This window comes from Venturia canescens, chromosome 6 (assembly GCF_019457755.1).
Source record: "Venturia canescens isolate UGA chromosome 6, ASM1945775v1, whole genome shotgun sequence".
Taxonomy (NCBI): Eukaryota; Metazoa; Arthropoda; class Insecta; order Hymenoptera; family Ichneumonidae; genus Venturia; species Venturia canescens.
The window spans coordinates 10508847-10518006 of NC_057426.1; the positions used below are offsets into that span (position 1 = coordinate 10508847).

The window sequence follows — 9160 nt, forward strand, 5'->3', positions numbered from 1 at the left end:
GCGGCGCTGCCGCAGCCTGCACATCGACGTGTTCTCTCCTCTCGTCTTCTTACTACCTTCGCGTTTCGCTCTTTCTCGCTATTCCTCTCTCTCTCTCTCTCTCTCTTACGCTTTCCCCTTCCGTCCTTTCGAACGGAGTGGAAAAAAAACAGCGAGGGCGCGAACCAGAAAAGAAGTAAATAAGGAGAGAAGAGCGAGAGAGAGAGAGAGAGAGAGAATGAGACAGTAACGATCTCTACGCCCCGTATAACCGGTGAATAACCCCGAAGGCCTGTTGCGAATGGAAACGTCGCAATTACGAAGGTGAAATAAATAATTTACAATAGTTGAAGGGATTAGCAAGTTTTGGAGATGGAGCAATTTTGCGTGGGAAAAGATCGTTGGATGGGATCGATGATACTGGAATTTTACATTTTTGTGTATGAATTTCATCCCGAAATTATTATTTTTACAATATTTGAATATTTGCGTTACTTTTTCTCGTTGACATATCGGGCTCAGGCTTTCCGAGGCGATCTATTTCCTCGTTTTCGAATATCGAAATCACGGCAAGGAAGAAAAAACACGATGCACAATTACTTGGTCACACCATGTTACTCGAATTTATGGACACTGTCGCTGGCGAGTGAGCGAAAAAGCCTGCTGAATACAGATCATACACAATTCGTACGCAAGACGTGCTCAATTTATTGGGAAAAATATCGAAATTTTCATTTTCTATTAAGCGATAAATGGTTTTCGTGAACGGACAAATGAACCAATGGGAAAAATCAGCTCCCTTTGTCTCATACAATGGTGTCAGTTTTCGGCGTTTCGATCGCGCGTTAACGCGACATCGGACGACACGAATGAGGGAACCGGCACAAGAAAAAAGGCCACGCACAATTACACCGGGCGCGAACGGCACGGACGTCTCCTTATCAAATTTTTTCCGACGCACGAACATGTCAACACTCGATCGATTCGCTAAGAAGTACTAAAGATTATGCAGCTTGACCGAGAAAAAATGAATCTATCAGTCGTTCTTTACGTCATCGTCATAATTTTCACTTCAAGTTTCCTCGAAACTAATTCTCACCCGTAACTTGAAAAAATTACTTCTCATGACAAGTATGGATTCAGTATGGACGTGCCAAAAATAGAATCACAATTATCCTGTGCTCTATATTGATAAAACTGTTACGCAGAATCGAAGAACGAACGCCCTCTTTTCGGTGTTTTTTATTCTCGAAAACTCGCAACAAAGTGAATTTATGGAAGCTCAGAAACACACGAGTCTGGTGTGCTTCGTTCTTACTAATTTATGTAAATTTTTATTCTTCCAAAAAGAATTATAATTTTCTTCTGCTCTATGTGAAAAAACGAAGTAAATTTTTCAAATCGAATTTTCAATGAAAATCTGTTGTTTATGCAACGATGTTTGTATTCACATAATTTATGTAAAATATTTGAATCTCAATATCGCTTAGACCGCGAATGAGGAGAGAGCAAATATGAGAAGTATATTTATGTTTATGGAATGAGAAATGAGACCTTGAAAATGTTTCAACTTGCGGATTTCAACACTCCTTTTATATGTGAATAATGTGCCTCGTATATATGTATATGTTACCTTGTCGGCCAACGATCTCAGCCACGTGTTCGCTGCTCGGTACAGGAACACACTCGGTCATATTCTGGCTCTTCTTGGATCGTGCCTCTTCGAAAACGTTGCTTGGTGACGATTGCAAAGGATCGTTGTCGTTGTTAATAACGTTGTTGCCAGGGCCACTGCCATTAACGGGGCAACCGGGATTACCCTCGAGTCCTAACATCGAGAGCTCGAAGGCGAGCTGCAAAGCTCGTTGTTCCTCGAGAGAACCCGAACCACCTGAGTTAACCCCACGATCCATTTCGCTGAACAAACTCGTCGGCATTTCAGTGATTTTCCTTAGACGTGCTTGGTTTTATTGATTTATTGAAAAAATTTCACCCGACACTGATTGTAAGAATTGATTTTTAGATCACACTCGGTTCTCAGATCGATCGAAATTTTATAAATCTTCGAACAATGAAATGATTTTTTTTTCCTTATGAAAATTCTTCACACTTTATTGTTTCGTACAAAACCACGATATCCTCAAAACTCGATTGTACGAGAAAACGATTTGGTTATTTTTTGTATTTATTCGTTTTATGGTTGTTTTTGTTTTTTCGTATGTTTTACGTTCGCGGAATATCGTTACACAATACGCGAAATTACACTTAATCTTCGACGGGTTAGCGTCGAAGTTTTATTTTTTTTTTTTTGGAAGATCGGAAGTTTTGTACGGGCGTTGTAATAAGATCACGTGGTTTTTCGCGATGTGTTTTTTCAATTTAGTTCACTCTGAAACGCGCGGCTTGGACGAACGAAGCTCAATGCGAACAGTAAATCAAATATCTTTTAATCAGAACTGTTATTTTTTTGTTTTATTTATCTCTGCGTGTTCTCGTTCGTTCTAGACTTCCGGTAAGAGCGAAAGAAAAAGAGATGTTCGTTTGCCGGCTCGACGCGAGCGACTGTGTGTACGATTCTCACGCACTTGCCGGGGACAAAGCTCTCTCCCGCTGCCCGCTGCTGCCGTTAGGTGGTGGGGGTAAAGGCGAGAAAGAGAGAGAAAAGACGCGCGCGAATAGCACGAGTATAGAAAATATAATTTCGTGTGGAAAAACTTAAGCTTGGTTTTCCAATAACTCTCGTTTTACGGAGAAAATTTCAAGGTCTTATGGATTGCCGATGAAGATCGTAGTTTCGTTGAAAAAACTCAATTTCTTTTAATCTTCCAACTTTTAAACGTCAAGACGAATTAACGAACTTTCGTCATATATTTCAAATCGATATTATGCCGATTTATTTGTTTTTTTTTTTTTTTTTTTTTCGTTCGAGAAAAATTGGCTCGTTACTTTTTCGAGAATCGTTCGTGTTTGAACAACTCCGTTAAAAGTTGAAAATTCTTCGTAAAATATATATCGAGTATCCCCGAATCGTTTTATCCCTTTGTGGATCGAAAACTTGACACTTTATTAAATAAAACACTCCCACAATTTGTGACGAAGAAGGAATATCTCGTGAGTTTCAACAAAAAACACCTGAGATTCGAAAAAAATGCAAAAATTTTTGTATTCGAGGAGAAAAAAGACGCGTTTTCGTGTGTATGGTCGAACTTCAAATTTCGTGGGTTCGTTTCGTTGACCGGCGTCTTGGGATTGAATTCTCGTCGAAAATTTAACAGTATCGTTCGGTATCCTCGATTATTCAAAAAATAATAACAATAATAATATCGATTGTTTAATTCCTTTTCTTCTTGAATTTCCTTATATTATTTTGTTATTATATTTCTCAGTTTTTTTAGTATTTGCTTGTTAAATTTGTACGACGTACTCTTGTAAACGAGGAGTAAGGCGCGTGCGAGATCACTACCCTCTCTTGCCTGCGCTCGAAGTGCCACTGCCGACTGACGACGACGGGAAACTGTTCGTCGGAGGGTTACTTGGCGTTTTGCTTGTGAGAGGCCGCGAGACGCCTGTGGCCCGGTATAGCGCAAACTGTTGAAAAAGGAGAATCGCGGGCTCTGATCCTGGAACCGACATGTGCCGGACGCCGGTACACAGCTGCCCTCCTATTCGTCCGTTCGGTCACGTGATCACTTACGAGCGAGGCAACGCGCAGAGCCATCTAGCGGCATCGGGGCGAACTATCGCGTGTATTTTCGTGCTTGCGCGTGTTCGTTCGTGACGCCGAACATTCTCGGATGTTTTCGCAGGGATTCGGCTTCCCCGGCGATCTCAGCTCCCTCTCGTGCCTCACTTCCCTACTTATTCGCTCTCTTTCTCTAAACTACTCGAAATCGAGAGCGACTGAATTTTTTTCTCTTTTCCTCTCGTTTGCTGCTCCCGTCTCTGCGGGCTCAGGTTGGCACACGCCACGTTTCTCCGAACTTCAACCGTGTTTCAGACGGCGAGCACGGGATTTTTGTTGTCGCTTTATCCCCGTAAAAACTTGTAGAAATTTTCGGAATATTGCCAGCCTTCGGCCATCACAGTTGTGGGAAAAATCGCTCGCTCGTAACTCTAAAATTTGTCTGGCAAATAACTCGTTGTGAAGTGCTCGCGGAAGACAGGGCTCAAATCGGGATTACCACTGGTCTGCTGGTCTTTTGAAAAGTTGTTCTTGCACTATTTCTCAACGGCTAAACTACCGAATATGGGAAAATGTCGTCGGGAGGGTTTCCATAGGAAATTTGATCCTCTTCAAAATTGGTTCTATGCATTTTTGCTTTATTTACCAGCGTTCCGGCAGGAGGCGCCATAAAGCAACGGGTATCTTTCCCCCCGCTTTGACAAGCAACGCTTTCGACACCGAATCGAATATCAGCAGCTAATAAAATTATCGTATTACAAGATTCTAATAATATTAGAGTCCAATTTAGCCGTGCAGTTATAGCGAGACGAATGAGATTAGAAGTGTCTGTCAAAGAAGGCCTCGAAAGGATTAGCTGTCGCGGATGAATAAAAGGCACAATGGCATGAAAATTCGCGAAAAATAGTTTGCAAAACGAGTTTCATAGTAATAAAGCGTTTGGAACTCGATTTTTCAAATTTTCAACACACAAAAGTGATTCTTCAGACGTACCGTCGTCGGTAAATCCGGGCTAGAATCGATAAATCGAGAATAGGAGTGTCACCCACACCACACGAGGCAATTTCAGTGACCGCTCGCTGTCGGCTCCCAGTCGACCGTTGTAACCCTCGTTTCCAAGAACCCGAGCATCCGACTGGTAATTGGAAAATGTATTGTATTATCATAACTAACGGCTCTTGCCATTAAGCACGTATACATATTTCGACAGAGACGAACAAAGAGAAAAAAGGCTCAAAACCAAATTTTCAAATGAATTTACTGCTCGAATAATAAAAATGTATATAAATACAATTCTGCTATCTCGATTGTGGCACTTTTCGGAGGGATCATCGACGAAACCCGTTTTCGAATATTTCCAAGTGAATTCAAATCGCAAATTTAAGGGAAATTCAACCATGCTCAGGCGTCAAGAAGGATAAGTGTAGAAGGAAAATTTTTAAAAAAGAACGAGTCCAGATCCCTCGCGCCTTTATTCTTGGCGAAAGTGAAGGTCTCAACTTGAGCATCGGCGCGTACTTTTGAGCCAAAAGTCTTGTCTGTACAATTTTCAGCGAGCCCACAACCGCGGGAAAAATGAGAAGAAAAAAGCTCGGTTTTTAATTACCGTGGCTGCGGTACTCGCGTCTATTTAATTCCACAAGTTCAAAGTGAAAAATGAATAATGCATCTGGCGATGCAGCCCCGCATTGAGGAGCCTTTGGACAAGTACGAAAACTCTCGGCTTTATGCAACTTTTCGTAAACACGTTGTACCGACGATTCCACGAACAGGGATGAAAAAAGTTTTTTTTCGAATCCCATAGAAAAAGCCTGTTTCCCGGGGCTTTTCATACTCTCCCTTTTTTTCGCCTTTTTTCCTCGGTTTCCCAAAGCGCAGCAGCACCCGAGGAGGGGGGATGGCAGCTGCGCTCATATTTATTCTCCAGGGCTCCCTCGCGTATCCATTCCCGCCCAAGCCCATCTTCCTATCTCATCAAATATAAAGATAAATATACATTTTTTTATCTGCACTTTTACGAAAACGAGTTTACTCATATTTTTTCATTTATCTTCGCATATTTATTTTGTAAAAAGCCTCCCCGGTGCCGTTTTTTTTTTCTTTTCTTTTTTCTTCTTTCTCTCTCTTCTTTATTTCCTTTATCTACAGATTTTTTAAAAACAAACGTTCGCACTTTTGTTTCGTCTTTTTTCTTGAGAAAAAAAAAATCCTTTTTTTATAAATAAAAAATACAGAGCCCCGGAAAACGGGCACGAATGTTGGTACAACTAAGTTCTCGGGGGGAGTGAATGGTCGCGCGCAACGATGAAAGGCTGAAATATGGTCGAGTACATTTATTTAACGAACTTTCGAGCTTTCCCACAATAGTGCCTCTCTTTTTTTCTCCTCGGTAACACACGCCCTCGCTCATTCGTTCCTCCAATAATTCGAGAACTCGGAAAAAACGTTAATGAGAATCTCGTTATTGAAATTCTCGCTTTGTAATTTCATAATGACTCTTCCCTCAGTTCCGACGCCGGTAGTTTTAACTTCTAATTAATGTTTCTCGAGTGTTTTCGCCAGGAACGGAATACTGCGGGGATTAATGATAATTATTCCGGGGATAATAAGACGGCGGCAATTTTTCGGATGAACGAAAATCTGATAACTGTGCCGGAGAACTCGATTTTTATTTCTTGCGGTGAAGAAAAACTGAGACCGAGAGAGAAATTCGCTCGGATTCAACTCGAACGCAGAGACTTCTAATTACGACGGAAACAGCGCCGGATCGAGCCACCCCCTCGAATCGACGAATCTCGCACTTTCGTGCAGTCCATGCTGCGATTCGGGCTTTGGAATTGTTTCGTGGAATCGATAGAAAAATGATAAAAGCTCCGGCTCGAGCGGTCTCGCCCGTTGGCAGCTCCTGCGCAGAACGACGACGGTAAAATCGGCGATTTCTTGATCCAGCTGTCAAAAGAACTGTCTCAAATTGTCCGAAGAATATTTGGACTCGGGAATAGCGAATTCTCGTGACACCTGCTGTCGACCCTCAGCGCGCCCGCCGATCGCTTATCGCATATTTGCGTTAAACATTCGGTTTCTCTCTCACTTGTTCATGGGCACATGTCCAACGACGAGTGCAGAGAGAAAGGGGTTCGTTGAAGCATCGCGAGCATGGGCTAAGACGATGCCGCGGACCTTGAACCGCGAAGAGCGTTCCCCTTCGCTGCTCTCTCTCTCTCTCTCTCTCTTCTTCGTCTCTGTGTCAATCGCCTCGGTCGCATCCTTTTCTGCACACAGTTCTACCGTCGTTCCTTCATTTCTTCGCAGGCTCCATTGTTCTTCGGAGGAAGCCTCGGCACGAGCGAGCTGCTCGATTTTCATCGAGCTGCTTTCAGTCTCGCCGGTAACGTTTCTGGACGCGGGATCGATCGAAATTTTTTCGGCGAAGTTTCCTCTTCGGAAGGTTCGATAATCCTGCGGAAAAACTTTTTTTTTCGTCGTCAACTTTCAGATTCGAATCGGCAGTTCCGATAACTTTTGAGTTCGCCCGGGTCGCTGCGCGCTTTCTCAGAAAGCCACGGAGACGGAACAGGGAAGGCGAGGAGCGCAGATTCATTTCGAGAAAATATTGGGCAGAATTACGATAATCGTCCTCTTCGCGTGGCTCTATTAAAAAAGAACTCTGCTCTTAAAATCTTTGCTCCGAAATTCATAACATCTCTACCTCTACTCATGTACCATCCATGATCTTTAACCCTAGAACGCATGACTGGGGTGTGAGCACACCCCACGCGAACTTCAAACTACGCTCCCGTCCTAACAAGCGACATTATCGACTGATTATCGACGGATTTTTTAATATATAAATTCAATTGAAATTAGTTTTATCGTACATCGTTCTTTGCGTTATAAAAAAACGAAGAAAATGGTGTAGGATAAAGTCAGTTTAGCATCGTAGGACCGGATTTATAAACAGAAAAAGAGTGGGGTGCGTTCAAACCCCGGTCATGAGGTTGAGGGTATGAAAAAAGGCACATGAGGTGTAGGGTTAATATTTCTACTCATGATGAGATATACGTTCTGAAATCATGATGAGTTCTCTACTCAGATCCGCAGTTTTTAAGGTAGTTGAAGCGATAAATATAGGACATCATACGAAAAATACATTACATTTTATTATTCCAAATTAATGAATTGAACATTTACGTGATTCTTCTCGAACAGCGCTTAAGGTATTACTGAATGGACAGCCCAGCCGATAAATTGTACCTGATTGGAATTTCCGTATATACTTCGTGATGCAATGAAAATCTGAAAAAATTCAGCAACATTTGGAAAGTTATGAACTACAATTATCAATAATAATATTGCCCAAAAGTTATTGATAAATTGTTTAAATAAATAATTTTTTAACAATTTTACAGTAAACCCTTGTTTCTTTTTACGAATCGAATGTGCCCATTATTCTGAATGCTCGTGATGTTTTTCAGCATTTTCGTGGATTTTTGAAATTCCCTTATTTAAATTTTTTAAGCGGCTCTATTTGTACATTTTTGATCCAGTGGCTACGAATCAAATGTGCGTATTTTTCCGAATGCTCATGAATTTTTTCCGAATTTTCGTGGATTTTTGAAATATCTTGAAAAAATGTTGAAACAAATTTTAAAAAATTTGAATTTTGGATATGTTTTGGAAGACATGCTTACCATCAGTTTCGAAAAGTCTCAAAACTTTGAGACTTTACTGGTTACTGGATCAAAAATGTACAAATAGAGCCGCTTAAAAAATTTAAATAAGGGAATTTTTAAAAATTTGTTTCAACATTTTTTCAAGATATTTCAAAAATCGACGAAAATTCGGAAAAAATTCACGAGCATTCGGAAAAATACGCACATTTGATTCGTAAAAAAAAAACAACGGGTAACCGCAAAATGATCGAATAATTAATTGTTTAAACAATTTGTTATTAACTTTTGGGCAATATTGTTATTGATAATTGTTGTTCATAGCTTTCCAAATGTTGTTGAATTTTTTCAGATTCTTATTGCATCACGAAGTACGGAAATTCCAATCAGATATAATTTTTGGTCGAGTTATCCATCCAGTTATACACCTTAATAATGTGTGAAAAATTTGGAGAGGTTTCACCGCCTAGTAATCGAGATATTCATTGTTGAAAATGACAAGGTTAAACCCGCCACAAGTTTAATACTGTCTTAAGCTTTCTGTTTAAAAAATTTTCATGTGCAAAGTTGGAAAATAGTTTTAACATAAGATACGCTTGAACCTCCTTAAGGAGCGGAGTTGTTATCGAGAATGACTATCGATAGAGTTGTTAACTAGTAGTATTGAATACATTACTGAGAGTAGAATTGTTGACTGGCCGCAACGCAACTCGACTCTTACAAATGTGCTCGATAACATTTCGACTCGGAAGATTTTTATTTTATGTATGAATGACGTCTCTACTCTATTCAACATTTCTAGGCGGATAACACAGAAGATTAAGAGGAG

At 40.7% G+C, this 9160-nt stretch overlaps 1 protein-coding gene across 1 annotated transcript in view; it reads right to left on the reverse strand.

The window, feature by feature from the left end:
* Positions 1 to 3508, reverse strand: part of LOC122412287 (RNA-binding protein MEX3B) — a 53308-nt gene extending 49800 nt beyond the window's left edge. Inside the window, exon 1 of the mRNA XM_043421736.1 lies at positions 1613 to 3508. Coding sequence (XP_043277671.1) covers positions 1613 to 1916 — 304 coding nt within the window. The 5' untranslated portion in view covers positions 1917 to 3508. The remainder of the gene's footprint in view (positions 1 to 1612) is intronic.
* Positions 3509 to 9160: the final 5652 nt, after the last annotated feature.